Source organism: Fusarium solani (genome assembly GCF_023522795.1).
Source record: "Fusarium solani strain SB1 chromosome Unknown bctg00000001, whole genome shotgun sequence".
In the NCBI taxonomy this organism is placed as follows: Eukaryota; Fungi; Ascomycota; class Sordariomycetes; order Hypocreales; family Nectriaceae; genus Fusarium; species Fusarium solani.
This window is the reverse complement of record NW_027072156.1, coordinates 78,929-92,246: the sequence shown is the minus strand read 5'-3', so window position 1 is coordinate 92,246 and position 13,318 is coordinate 78,929. Positions and strand designations below refer to the sequence as shown.

Below are 13,318 nucleotides of genomic sequence, written 5' to 3'. Positions count from 1 at the left end.
AGTTCTCTCGTGCTCCTTAACCACTCCTAGATCGGTCCTTCTTCGGTAGCGTGCCCGCAACGACCTTTTGTCGTCTCTCGTGAACGATCCCTAAAGCGTCGACCATGAGACATTTTCTGTTCATCTTCATGTTGAAGTTCCTTGTCGGTCTAGGGAATGGATCTGCTCGGCATCAAGATTCGGAGAGCTGTCAGTCGTCAGAGTGGCCTGTTTATCTCTTCAGTCTATAGGGTGACACACCTAGTAAAAGGACAAGAGGTCTCGCAGTTATTAGAAATACCATTCTTGCCCCTCGCACTTTGGGAATCAACCATCAGTGAATCTTCTCTTTCAACACACCCGGCATCGTTTCCTCTTGCACACATCTCTATTCCTCAAACATGAAATCATCATCCACCCTCACGCTTCTTGCTCTTTTCACCAGCGCCCTAGTTGGTGCAGCCACAGAGCCCTCCAGTTGCGTTACAACCAAGACGCTTCCCACTATCACCATTTACTCTTGTCCTGGGGACAGTGAGCCAACAAATACTGTATTTAAACCTGGGCAATCTTCAAACTCTGCCCCCAAGCCCGGGGCTCCCAGTGCCCCCGGTGCCCCCGGTGTTCCTGGTGCTCCAGGACAATCCGACGGCCCTGAAGAACCCAACGCCACCGAGAACGATGGCAACCTCCACGAACCTCAGCTGCCCAACGCCCCTGAGAGTGCTGACTCTGGTTCCAACCCCGGCTCTGAGTCTGACTCTAGCCCTAACTCAGACCCTGGCCAACATGTCGGTACTCCCGAGCCCAGCACCACTGAGCCAGGCGCTGCGCCCGACAGCCCCGGGACGCCAAGTGTCGTCGCTGTTGCCGGTGCGCCAACCATTCACCTCGATCTTCTACTACTCAGCACTGTTGGAATTGCCGCTTTTGCAATGGTCTGGGTCTAAGGATCTAAGGTTGGAACCAACTGGTGATGGGCGGCAGCTGGTGTTGGTAGCTCGAATTATCATTCACACTTTTCCTTGAATCTTGTTGGTGGAACGAAACTGGTTCGTATTTCGCTTGGGGAGGTTTAATACAGTGTTTCTTGTCATCATTGAGACAAATGTGTGGAGCCTACAGTAAATGATGGATCGCTGATGTTCGTGAAGTTGCAACTTTGAACTGAACTGTAAACGAAAAGTGAAATGGGAAAAGGGTGTAGTTGTAGTAAGCACGAGGAGGCGTTTTCGTGGCGGTGGCTTACCGCTTTAAAAGCTTATCGGCCACGTTTTCTGTCGTTACAATTAAACACGCGGCAGTTAAAACGAGCCCATTCCAGACATTCGGACGAGCCACAACGTCGTATCGTAGATCCTCACCTTATGCGGCCGATAATCAGGCTCAAACAGTCGACCATACCCATTGCAGAAGCCCAAACGTCTCGTCCATGCGCCTAAATGTCATATATCACTCTTGTACCGTGCATACCTACCTATGTTACAGTATGTCTCTCGAAACACAGAATGCCGTGTTTGCGTGACCATGGGTCCTTGACCTCGGCATTTTTGAGGGAAAAAGTTCCAGAAGTCATGATCCTTCGTGTTAGAACCTAAACTAATCATCTCTACATTCCCAACTATCCTCGTCCTTTATATCCCCCTCTCCCTTGTAGACATTGCGCCTAGGCCACCGACAATGCCAACGCTTAAAGTCCACACCGGCTTCCTTGGTCCCGTTGACATAGGCTGTACCAAGAATTGCGTCTGGGGCTTCGCCTTGCTCGACCCAATTGACGATAGCCATAAGAACATTCTCCTTGGGATCCAAACTAGCCATGCTTTTAGCCTGATTGCCGATAAAAGTAGCTCCGGGCCCTCCGCTACAGTGAGCCATGCCTGAGATGCGGAAGTAGCGGTAGAAGTCATCGAGCTCTGACGAGGTCAAGTTCATTGTTCGTGACACGTGCTCGTAGTATCTTGGCGAGTTGTCACTCGTAATGACTCCATCAACTAGGCCATGATAGTGAAGGACTTTGCCTCCCCTCTTCTGAAAAGCCGACAGATCACCCTGCCATGTCTCGATGTTGAATGGGTTCAGGGTAGATGCCAGGTCGTAGTCCTCGGGCTTGAGGCTGAGAGGATCCCAGTCAGAGTCGTTGAAAACGACGTACCGAAACCAGTCAGCTGAAAAGAAGGGCCTGCCGGTAAAGTACATAGTTGACGCCCCTGTCAACTCAGCACCAGGCTGCATCCGAGGATGCACCAGGCTTCCATCCGCGGCCACCAATGGAGCATAGATGCTACGAAGCGTCTCGACTTGCGTTGATGTGAGGCAGTTGCTTGTTTCGCCATCCTGGCAAAGAAGACCACTAGGATCATAGTCACACAGATCTGGCGACTCAAGAATGCCGTCCTTTGCACCATCTAGGTCATCACACTGATCTAGGATGTCCTGATGGATATTGGGCCACATATCAACAGGAATGAAAGTTTCGGCACCGGCCTCGCCCGTCAATGGGAGGAAATGGCAGCTCCACGACGTGAGGTTGTTGAAAGAAAAAGCAGGAGCCCCGGCGACAACGCCGTCAAAGTCTTCTGGGAATGACTGAATCTCCTTCCATCCTTGGCGACCGCCCGTGGAGCAGCCAAGGTAGTAGCTCTTTGTGTGCGGTTTGCCGTAAAAGGTCTTGCTGATATCTTTACCCAGCACCACGCCCGTGTGAAGAGCCCTGTAGGCAAAGTCCTCGATAACATCGGGGTTGTTGAGAAAGGCGCTGCCCGACTGGCCGTTGTGGCCGTTGTTGGTCCCAACTGTGGCAAAACCCAGGGATGATGCGTAGTCCATATCTTCGTACTGGATGCAGCCTCCGAGACCGCCGTTTCCAGTGCTCAGAAACCGTCCGGTCCAGTTCTGCGGTAGCCAGGCCTCCATCTTGATTCCAGACCTTGTTGATGTGGCGACCTCTAGCGTGACGCGGCAAAGATCTGCCACCACAAGCTGGGAAGCGCGGCCGCAGCTTGGGTCCACATTAGGAAATGACAGAGTAGTGTTGGCTGCAACAAACTCTGACCGTGTCAGGTTTGCATTGGGAATTCTCAAAGATTTGGCCAATTTGGAACATTGCTGTTGAAACTCGGTGGCCTGGACTGGCTGACCAAGACATGATAGTAGAAACAGAGCGCATAGAGCGACAAGATAGGGGACTGCCATGTTGAGTGAGATGTCGAATTGGCCTGTTGGAAGCAAAAGAGAAGGATGGAGGAAGAGGATGGGCTCTTTAATATTCTTGATAATCGGCCTACTAATCAACGCAATTCGGTCCGTCCGAAGCCAATTAAACCCCTGCGACTGAGCGAATGGTGGATTAACTTGCGTTGTACCAGTTGCGCATGAACATGATCCTATATCAGGTCAATGCCAGCGGACAACTCTCCGGCCTGATAACCTGGTACGGTGTGACGTGGGGCGGGCCTTCAGGTGGATGCGCAAATCGGACTGTAGTCAACACTGCGCTCGGGTCACCTATTGCCCAACTGCCTAATTCTTAAACGGGAAGAGCCGTTTCAAGAAACCTCTGCCGAGCCTAGCGTTTCAATACCGGGGATAAAGTTTCGCTGTGCCCGAGCGGGTTGCGTCTCCTCATGTCGGCACACAGTAGCGGTTAAGACTTTAGCCGTAAAGTTGACCTGTTCCAGCTTCCCCTGAATTGTCTGACGATGTCTGGCGACAGTTCAATCACGCAGCATCTTTCTAGTGTGACATGTAAATATAACCTAGGACTCGTTACTATCTACCTTAGTATCCGCACCCCAACCGAGAGAGCAAAACCTCATCAAGCTTATCAACATATGACCATAAGATTTTAATCTTCCTATTATCCACTACAAGGACATCGCCACCCTGGATGACGGGTATCTGATCTTGATCATCCTCGGTGCCCTCCGGTACTACCTCCCAGCGCCCCGTGGCCATGTTTTGGCACACACTAGCTCCGCCTTTGGCGCGATGAGCGAAGCCGTTCAGCCGCTCGAGCAGAAAGGATGAACGCTTCAGCAAGCCATCGTGGCCGTGGTGGGTAGTGCCGTCGAAGTCGAACCAGACGATGTCGGGGGCAAAGATTTCTCGAATTGCGGCGAGGCGAGCCTCTGGATCGGTGTAGGAAAAGAAGTTGATGTCGCGTTGGACAAGTGAGACCATGACTTCCTTGGACTCGTAGTTCCTGACGGAAACACTGATAATGTTGCTTGACATGATTATGTTGGCTTCACTGGCAGCTGCTGCCTCCTTGGATGGGCGTTTTTGAGACGACTTTAAATTGAAGGAATCGTTGTTTCTTGTGTGTTGTTGTTTCTTGATCGCTTGTTGTTCATCACTTTCTATATCATCGAAGAATTTGTCCTACTTATAGCTCGCCTCTATCTTCTGCAATGCTCTGCTACGCAGAGTGCATCGACGAGTTGAGTCATACTATGCCAAAAATGGTGAAATGGCACGCCATCCAGTTAGGAAACGCCATTGTCGATCATCAAAGGTGCATGCGAAGCTGAGCGCAACATGATTCGGTTGCCCTTCTCCGCTCGGTGCTGACAGAGACGACACGTGCAACGTCCGGATGCTTATCCCCCCTCTCTAACAACAATGAAGGGATAATAAAAGGCGCGGGGTCCTCCCAGTCCGGGAGTCCGTGGCGAGTGCGGACTTGTCGCACAGGTTACAGTCCGGCTGGTCTATTGCGATTGAGCTCTGTATACCACGTCATCTTACTCTTCGCGCGCCCCTCGGTGTACTCTCCCTTCCATTATGGCGACTGCATCCGGCCGAGTGGGCACTGGCGGAGGGTCCAGCAGGCCGAGCGACCGAACCCTTTCTTGTGCCAATTGCAAGAGGAGGAAGATTCGTTGCGATAGGACCATTCCCTGTGCGCACTGTGTAAAGGTATCTGCTTTGTTGTTTCATCCCACTCTCATTCCCGTGGTTGATTCTCTTTGGAGGTGCCTCAAGCATGTCCTTGGTCAAGTCTTCGCTTGCAACTCATAAGTTTGACTAAATAGTGTTAAAAATAAACAGGCCAATATTACTTGCATCCCGTCGAAACCAGCGCCTCCGAGACCCAGAGTCAAGCCCACTAGTCAAGACCTCCAGGAACGCCTCACAAAATGCGAAGCATTACTGCAACAATACGCAGTTGCTGGGAGCAGTCGCAGGAGTTCCTCACAACTAGAGGATGACATCACGAAGGGTATCTCGAACGACCATTGCCTCAACGTGAGTGAGGCTGCCGGTAATCAGACCAGGAGGCCTGCTGATGGCGAGCTGTGGGTTACTCTAAATGATGAGGTATCCATTCTCCGTCGTGTATGGACATCACGTACTGACAAGGATTTCAGATCCACAAGATGAAGAAGATCATCGAGGAGGATCACCCAGAGGCTTTCATACACGAAGACGACGCGCCCCATAACCTCTCGGAGTATTTCTCACCCAGTTGCTCTGAAACCCCACAGCTCGACCCTGTCACAGTTTTCAAGCTCTGGCAGATCTTCCTCGATCGCGTTAACCCACTCATCAAGATCATCCACGCGCCATCCGTGCAGGCTTTGATTGTATCTGCCGCCGCCGACATGACTCTGATTCCATTAGACCAGCAGGCATTGATGTATAGTATCATCGGGTTGGCGGTTCTCGCGTTGAGGAGCGATGAGCTGGCAGGTATCTTGGGCGAGGACAAAACGCGGGAGGGCGTGTTGCAAGAGATGTTGAAAAGCGTGAGCGCAGTGCTCGTGCGTTTTGACTCCTTGAAACGGTACAACATGGTGGTCCTCCAAGCCCTGGTGCACACCTCGGTAAGCTCTTAGCCTTTCTATGTGAGAAGAAACCTGCTGACCATTCAGATCATTCTCATGGGCCAGTGCAACAAGCACGCGTCATGGGTTCTGCTGGGCTCATTGGTACGAATAGCTATGAGCATGGGCTACCATCGCGATGGCACACGACTACATCTGTCGCCTTTTGAGACCGAAATGCGTCGCCGCATCTGGTGGCAGATTGTCATGTATGACATCAAACTTGGCATCGACTGCGGTTTGACATATAGCTGCATTCCCAAGCGCTTTGACACCAGGCAGCCCCTCAACCTGAATGATGTGGATTTGTTTCCTGATGCCACGGGTGAGCTGGCGCATAGAGATGGCCCAACCGAGATGGCATTTGTCATGATAATCCATCGTGTTGCCGCATATCTGCTCGATGAAGAGACGCGACAGGCCATTGAAGCAAATATCCTCGGCCAAGAGATACATCCTACCAGTGTGGAACGCAACCGTGCCCTCATAGACGGGCTGGAGGCTGACCTCCTGGATATGGAGAGCCGGTTCATCAACGCAAAGGCGAGCAACGCTCACGCGGCGGCCCTGGGAATTCGTCCACATCTCATCAAGCGCCTACACGACATGATGCGTCCCATGCACGAATCGCCTGACTGGGGTGTCGACGTCTTCTGCCCCAGGGATAACCTCTTCAAACTCATTCTATCCAGCTGCGAAAATGCGAGCGACTCATACGAACAGATGGACCGGTGGGGCTTTGCTTGGTACATCCGCCTGCACTTCAACTTAGACATCCTAGCCTCGCTCTCCACATTCCTATACCATCGTCCCATGAGTTCCTTGGCTGATCGCGGTTGGGCTATCTTCACGTCCCTATACATCAGGCATACTCTACTCCAAGACCCTAAATCGGAAGCTGCAGTGATCTCGGCGCAATTCGCTCTGAAAGCCTACGCCCAGCGAGAGCGCGCCCTGGGCGAGGCTGGACAGTGTGTTGAAACGCCCGACTTTATCATTAAGCTGAGGCAAATAATCCAGTCACCCCTAGCCACGCCTCCTATACCAGCCATCTCGGATCAGTGGGCAACTCTCGGGACGATGACAACTACTGCTGTACAAATGGAGGCAACGCATGAGATGGATATGCACATGTTTATGCCGTTTACCGGAGATGGTGGAGGGGGTGGAAGTTTTGATTTTTGGCCAGGTGTGCCGTGGAGGACTGATTAGGAGCAAAGGGTGCCTCAACCTAGAAATTGGTATGAAACCCGCAGGAGATGCGTGCTAACCCGGACCCGGAAGGCACCCTTGATTTACTTACCCCGACTGCAAGCAGTTCGTCCGTTACCTCGGCCGAGTAGAAACGGCCAATAAATTACCCCGACTAGAGGCGGCCTCTTAGTTACCCCGAGTCTAAACAACACTAAGACATTTTCTTTCCTCCTGTGCCTTGACCCATGCTTTTTTTTGTCATTCCTTTTAATGATTACTCATACAAAACGGTTATTCCTTTTAAAGATTACTTATATAAAACTTGAGATTATTTATCTTATGTAGAGTGTCCGTCTTAGTATAATTATCCATATCTCGTCTCTTTATTATCTTTGAATCACCTGTCTTTCATCCTTCAGCCAATTCGTCCACTTTATCATTATAATGGCGACTGTTATTCTCCAGTACCCTGTCGGTCACGACTTCGACATTGATTACTATGTGAAGACGCATCTACCAATCGCTGATAAGTAAGGCTCATCTCACCATTGCCCTACTCATGCAATGAAACGCGACTGAAACTTGTGATAGGGTCTGGGGGCCGGAAGGTCTTAAGAGCTGGGAGGTTATCAAGCTGGGAGGTGAAGGCCCGTACCAGGTCTACACTGTCCTCAAATGGGAGAGTGCGGCTGCGTTCCAGAAGGCTGCTGCATCGGAGGGAGCAAAGGTGGTTCAAGATGATGTAAAGAACTTTACCACGGCAGCGCCCGTACTGGTCTTTGGCGAGGCTGTCGCGGCGAGCTAGGCAGTTAGCATCTGCGGATTAAGACTTTGAGCACTTGTACTGTCGATTCCAGCACTATGGAACAGAATCCGCGCTGCTGGAGATGATACCCAGCAATTTAAACCTGCTAGTGGCGATATAATGCTCCGCAAAGCCTCTGCTTGTTAGAGGAACAACCACGTGGTCATGGCTGAACTCCAGATTGCAAAGATAGCACCAATACATATTTAGGTATAGAGACGGCGCATAGGAAACGCAGAAGACTGGTTCATATAGCTGCTCTACGGCAGGATATTTTGTCAGGTACACAGTTACAGCCAATTCTTACAAACACAGTACGTAGCGGTTAGGCCGGTTAGTTTTGAGACCAGAGGCAGTTCTCCTGGCAAAGAGTCTAATGCCGTATTTGCAATAGCTAAAGAACAGCGTGGCATGCCGCAGATTAGTTATTCGCGCCCATGATGTCAATGAATCAAGACATTGCGCCTCCTTGAATCTCAAGCGTCGTATGGCACACCCTCCGCCAGCAGCACGTAACAGCTGCACAAGTCACCCCATTGCGGATCAATAGCGGAGTTTCAGCAAGTCCGCACTCCATAGTTAGCGTGTAGATTGGTAAGCTTCGGTCTGTGGTATATAAAGGCGCATGGTAGCTTCATGGCCAGAGAGTCAATCTGCTATCCGTTTCCATCTGTGCTTCTATCTACGCATCTTATACACTTCAACCCCGGTGCTCGACTCACAATCTTGCTCAGACCTTGGAACAACTATGGCACCCCTTGATAACCCCGCAGTCCCTAAGGGCTCTACAGTCCTTGTCACCGGAGCCAACGGCCTGTTGGGTTCCCACATTGTCGACCAGTTCCTCGAGTACGGCTACAAAGTTCGCGGAACGGTTCGACACCGAGAAGAACGCCTGGCTCCAAGCTCTCTTCGACAAGAAGTACGGCAAGGGGAGCTTCGAGCTTTTCAAAGTCGCCGATCTGACGGCCGAGGGCGCCTTCGATGAGGCCGTGAAAGGTATGCCAATAATTAGAGAGAGAGAGAGAGAGAGAGAGAGAGTAGCTGGGGTCTCGTGCCGACTATCTAACTGCTACGTAGGGACTTCCGTTGTCGCACACACTGCGACCATCACGAGCTTCGCCCCGGACCCCAACGAAGTGATTCCCCAGGCTATTGCCTTTGCTGAGAATGCCCTCAAGTCTGCCTACAAGGAAAATTCAGTGAAGCGGTTCGTTTTGACGTCGTCGTCGTCGGCAGCTGTTCTCTCCATACCAGGCGCTCCTGGTGTTGAAGTGCTGGAGGACACTTGGAATGAGTTCGCCGTTAAGGCCGCGTGGGCTGAACCTCCCTACACTCCCGAGCGTGGCGGCGTTGTTTATGCCGCCAGCAAAACCGAGGCCGAGAAGGCGGTGTGGAAGTACCATAAGGAGAACCGAGACAAGCGCCCTGACCTAGTCGTCAACACAGGTGAGGGATCCAACAGTTCTTTAGATCGTGTACGCCTATTGACATGCTTAGTTCTCCCTAACTTCAACTTCGGAAAGTCTCTCGACCCAGTCAACCAGGGACATCCCAGCAGTTCTGGCCTCCCCGTTGCACTATGGCAGGGACAGGTGACCCCATTCCACCACATAATTGTGCCGCGTATGTATCTTTTCTTCCGTCTGAAGAGCGCAATTGCTAAGTTGTTCCTAGAATACTACATCAATGTTCAGGATACCGGTAGGCTGCATGTCGCAGCCGCGGTCTTCGACCACATTAAGGACCGGCGAATTTTTGGCTTTGCCGGCCGCTTTAACTGGGATGAAATCCTGGACATCCTCCGAAAGGCCGCGCCTAACAAGGAATTCCCCGCCAACTTCTCCTCTGGATCGGACGCGAATGAGATTAAGCCCCGTGCTGAGGCCGAGCAGCTGTTGCGAGATCTTGGGCGGCCAGGCTGGGTCAGCCTGGAAGAGACTGTGCTTGACAACGTCTCAGATGTGAGGGACGCTTGAGCGGCTCTGCTGTCTCGCGTTAGAGCAGTAGCCCTAGTCCCGTAAGCAGAGCAACTCGGGACAATAGAGATAAAGGCAACGCCGTGTCGAAATACAGGTCCACCGTTGTGAATAAAACTACTCTATGTGCCCCGCGTGTGCCCTTCCTGAGGCTGTTGCTCTAAGAAGGTGACGTTCTTGTGGATTGGTTTAACGTACGGTCGGTCTTCTGGCTCAGCTATCCCATCAAGGGTCGGACTTTAGCTAGAACAAAGGACATATTATCAACAAACCATAGCATCATATCCTAATGCTAACGAAGTGGCATTTCTTTTGTCTTTTTGCTGCCTGGAGAGGACTCATACCTAGCTATATCATGAAAGGTTATTCAACCTCTCAGGGGGGATATTTAACTGCTCTAACCGTCCAGACAAGAACCATTCCTTCCCACCTTCAGAAGAGTGCAATTTCTCAACGCAATGCCAAAAACAACAATCAACCAGTCAGGTTCGTACATTTAATGTACGTATTGCTGGTGTTCCCCTTGATAGGCTATCACGGCCCTCCACAGTGCACTGCTGCTTAACAATTCCGCAATAAGTCACTAGGGTAACCAGCCAGCCAGGCAACATCTACCACACGTAACGGAAGTGAACATTTTCCTAGTCCGTGACGTCATTAAAGTCAGTGTCCATATGTACACGCTGATCAACCCTGTCATCAATCTTATTACGTCTGCGGTTTTCGTTCCAGCAGTACATCATGTAAAAAGATATGGCGATGATGTGCAGGACATACGAGGTCAGCATGGCACCCATACTAAGGGGAGTATAAAGGGGCCTGGTTGGCTTTGAAGAACTGTGGGGCGATGATGTTGCTGACTCAATAGGCAGCAAAGACAACGGTGTTCATGGTGATTTTCTTGGTCTGTCCAGCTCATTCGCGCTGCTTAAACCCAACGAGACTGTCCTAGGGTTAGTTAAATGTCTGCTGCCAGGCCCATTGCTAGAAGCTGAGAATGCTCAAGCATTATAAAATAAACGCACCTATGTAAGGGCCCAAATAAACGTAGGACCAGTAGAGAGCCAACAGTCGGTTGACATAGGGATCGTTGGGCAATGTGTAAAGAAAAACGGTGGCAATCAGGCCAACCACAAGACCGCTGATGACAAAAGCCCCGCGTAGTTGCAGGTTGGGGAAGCGCCTGATACAAATGTAGACACCTAAATTACAGACATAGCTGCTCAAGGTCTGAATGACTCCAGTCGGCATCATGAGAAGGGTAGATCTTTGAGGTGAGTACCCAAGACCGTTGATAATCAGGGGGAAAAGTTGGTGAGCCCGCCGTTGGGAATAGAAACCCAGACGTGAAAGAGGAACATGAGCCAGGTCTTGGGATCTTTCACCAACTCCCAGACCTGGGCTTTGTTAAACGTCTTGTTCTCAATTCCCAGTTGGTCGGCACCCATGTGTTCGACAGCGACATACTTTTCCCGTTGCGAGATGAACTTGGCCTTGACGGGGTTGTCGGGGAGAAAGATGCCGACGATGACGGCGTAGATAAGGGTAATACCGCCAGTGATCCAGAAGAAGCTACGCCAGGCCCACTCAGAGTGGATGAAACCAACAGCCCAGCCAAGGGTTCCGGTGATGAGAGTCGCGAGTCCTGTTCGAGCATTGCATGAGTAAATCGTGCGATCCATCGCTTTGTCAACCTACCAGTGTAAAAGAGGCCAGCTCGACCTGGTTGCTCCTCGCGCGTACACCACATGGTCATGATGAGGAAATTGCCCGGCGCAACGGGAGCCTCGAGGGCACCCGGTAAAATTCGCGTGATGACCATGGGGGCGAAGCTCTTGCTGAAGCCAGTCCCGATGAGGGCAAATCCCCAGGCTAGCATGGCACCAGATATGGATTTGGCGATGGGAAGACGGTGGAGAATCTGAGATGAGGGGAAACACCAGATGAGGTAGCCAAACTGTTTGCAGCAGTCAGAAAGTCATGCCTCACATCTAGATAGGGACTTACATAGAAAGAAGACCCAATCCAAGAGTACTGGTTGCCCTTCAAGTGGAGGTCTTGACGCATACCGTACAGCGCACCAGTGGACGGCGTCACCTTGTCCATTGCTGGCAGAGTAATGTTCAAGAAGAGGATGAGAGTGAGGCGCATGCCAATCTTCCATCGCAACCTTGTTTCTTCCTCGCGGTCAAAACCAGGCTCGTCGGCGAACTGCTCAGTCAGTTCAGCGGCGATGTCACGACCTCTGGGGACCTGCTTGACATCCCGGACATCCCCGCTACCAACTGTGACGTTACTAGGGCTGGTAATCTGCTCCTTTTCGGCCATTTTGGATACTCTTGGGGGCGATTCTTGTCCTGGGCTTATTAAGAATTGCATGATGTTGCCAAAGGTGCTTGCTTGTTCTTTATCTGGGTGAGTATAGTTGGGATGGTTGACGATACAGCTTGCCCCAGGATGACTATATAGGTGGAACTGGATTCTTGTAACTTCTTTCCATAGACAGACAGCCAACTGCACAAGAGATGGTGAGTTGGACATACATTATCGGCCTCGGAGTCCGCTGTCCCGGTACGGTCGATTAGAGAGCGCGGGGAAGCGCTAAGTTTGAGGAGATAAAATACACGGTTAACGCTTCATTATCCGCTAATAACTAGCGGAGTAAGGTCCAGAGTCGCAATGGCTATTAAAATGCATATCTTTTAAATAAGAGATATCTTATTATTTTATTAACTGAATAAAATATACCTAATTATAGCTAATTATAAATACTTATAAGATTTTTAAAAACTTTTTAAAAAAGAAATCTTATATAAGAGTAATAACTAAGCTCTTAAACTAAGAGTTTACTCAGGGGATTAGGTAAGTGATACGCAACCCCTTTGTTTATCACAGAGGGGGCATTAAAACCTGTAACTGCGTCGCTCGTGTAACCACTGTCAACTTATATTAAATTGGCTGCTTGACAAAAATAGCCCAGCAAAATCACCCTTTGAAAAAGTGGGTTAAAAGTTTAAACTGTTTTGATTACTTATTTTTGTCAAGCAGCTAATTTAATATAGGTGAAGAGTGGTTACAGGAGTGACGCAGTTACAGGTTTTGATGCCCCCTCTCTAAGGAACGAATAGAGGGGCACTTTGATAGAATATGCCCCCTGGGTAATAGCTATTTATATTTAAAGGGTAGCTAGCTAAGGGATATATAAATCTAGATATCTCTTTTAATTTACTTAATAAGGAGCTCTTAGATATTAAGCCCCTTACCAAGCGTAATATTATTATGGTATACTTAAAGAAGTAACATGATCTACGGCCTCCACACAGCATCACTTATAGAATGCATAACCGGCAACACTCATTGATTTCTCAACCAACATAGCTGCAAATTACAAAATTCAAGCTACAATTGCTAGAGAATGGTTTCTTCAATATTTGAGCTGAATTCTGTTGAGGATGATTATGTAATTGCGACGTTCGGGGGAGGGGGCAACTGACGGGTAGGCGCCTGGGCGGGGGGTCCTGCAGGCACAACGA

General features: G+C 50.3%; 7 protein-coding genes across 7 annotated transcripts; 4 read left to right on the top strand and 3 right to left on the bottom strand.

Moving 5' to 3' along the window:
• Positions 1-380: 380 nt before the first annotated feature.
• MRS44_002091 (uncharacterized protein) lies at positions 381-929 on the top strand (the record flags this gene model as incomplete). The annotated part of the gene is made up of 1 exon (XM_046281611.2): positions 381-929. The coding sequence occupies one exon, from the start codon at positions 381-383 to the stop codon at positions 927-929; it is 549 nt and encodes a 182-aa protein (XP_046126651.2).
• Positions 930-1,578: 649 nt separating this feature from the next.
• Positions 1,579-3,174, bottom strand: MRS44_002090 (uncharacterized protein; the record flags this gene model as incomplete). The annotated part of the gene is made up of 1 exon (XM_046280263.2): positions 1,579-3,174. The coding sequence occupies one exon, from the start codon at positions 3,172-3,174 to the stop codon at positions 1,579-1,581; it is 1,596 nt and encodes a 531-aa protein (XP_046126650.2).
• A 585-nt stretch (positions 3,175-3,759) lies between these two features.
• Positions 3,760-4,215, bottom strand: MRS44_002089 (uncharacterized protein; the record flags this gene model as incomplete). Its single annotated transcript, XM_046274196.2, has 1 exon — positions 3,760-4,215. One exon carries the CDS (start codon positions 4,213-4,215, stop codon positions 3,760-3,762), a length of 456 nt encoding a protein of 151 aa, XP_046126649.2.
• Positions 4,216-4,764: 549 nt separating this feature from the next.
• On the top strand, positions 4,765-7,019 carry MRS44_002088 (uncharacterized protein; the record flags this gene model as incomplete). Its single annotated transcript, XM_046273044.2, has 4 exons — positions 4,765-4,882; positions 5,150-5,301; positions 5,352-5,807; positions 5,856-7,019. The coding sequence occupies 4 exons, from the start codon at positions 4,765-4,767 to the stop codon at positions 7,017-7,019; spliced, it is 1,890 nt and encodes a 629-aa protein (XP_046126648.2).
• A 426-nt stretch (positions 7,020-7,445) lies between these two features.
• Positions 7,446-7,806, top strand: MRS44_002087 (uncharacterized protein; the record flags this gene model as incomplete). Its single annotated transcript, XM_046282495.2, has 2 exons — positions 7,446-7,531; positions 7,593-7,806. The coding sequence occupies 2 exons, from the start codon at positions 7,446-7,448 to the stop codon at positions 7,804-7,806; spliced, it is 300 nt and encodes a 99-aa protein (XP_046126647.1).
• A 748-nt stretch (positions 7,807-8,554) lies between these two features.
• Positions 8,555-9,785, top strand: MRS44_002086 (uncharacterized protein; the record flags this gene model as incomplete). Its single annotated transcript, XM_065622680.1, has 5 exons — positions 8,555-8,680; positions 8,727-8,805; positions 8,887-9,255; positions 9,307-9,432; positions 9,484-9,785. The coding sequence occupies 5 exons, from the start codon at positions 8,555-8,557 to the stop codon at positions 9,783-9,785; spliced, it is 1,002 nt and encodes a 333-aa protein (XP_065478752.1).
• Positions 9,786-11,083: 1,298 nt separating this feature from the next.
• Positions 11,084-12,113, bottom strand: MRS44_002085 (uncharacterized protein; the record flags this gene model as incomplete). Its single annotated transcript, XM_065622679.1, has 3 exons — positions 11,084-11,430; positions 11,484-11,742; positions 11,793-12,113. The coding sequence occupies 3 exons, from the start codon at positions 12,111-12,113 to the stop codon at positions 11,084-11,086; spliced, it is 927 nt and encodes a 308-aa protein (XP_065478751.1).
• Positions 12,114-13,318: the final 1,205 nt, after the last annotated feature.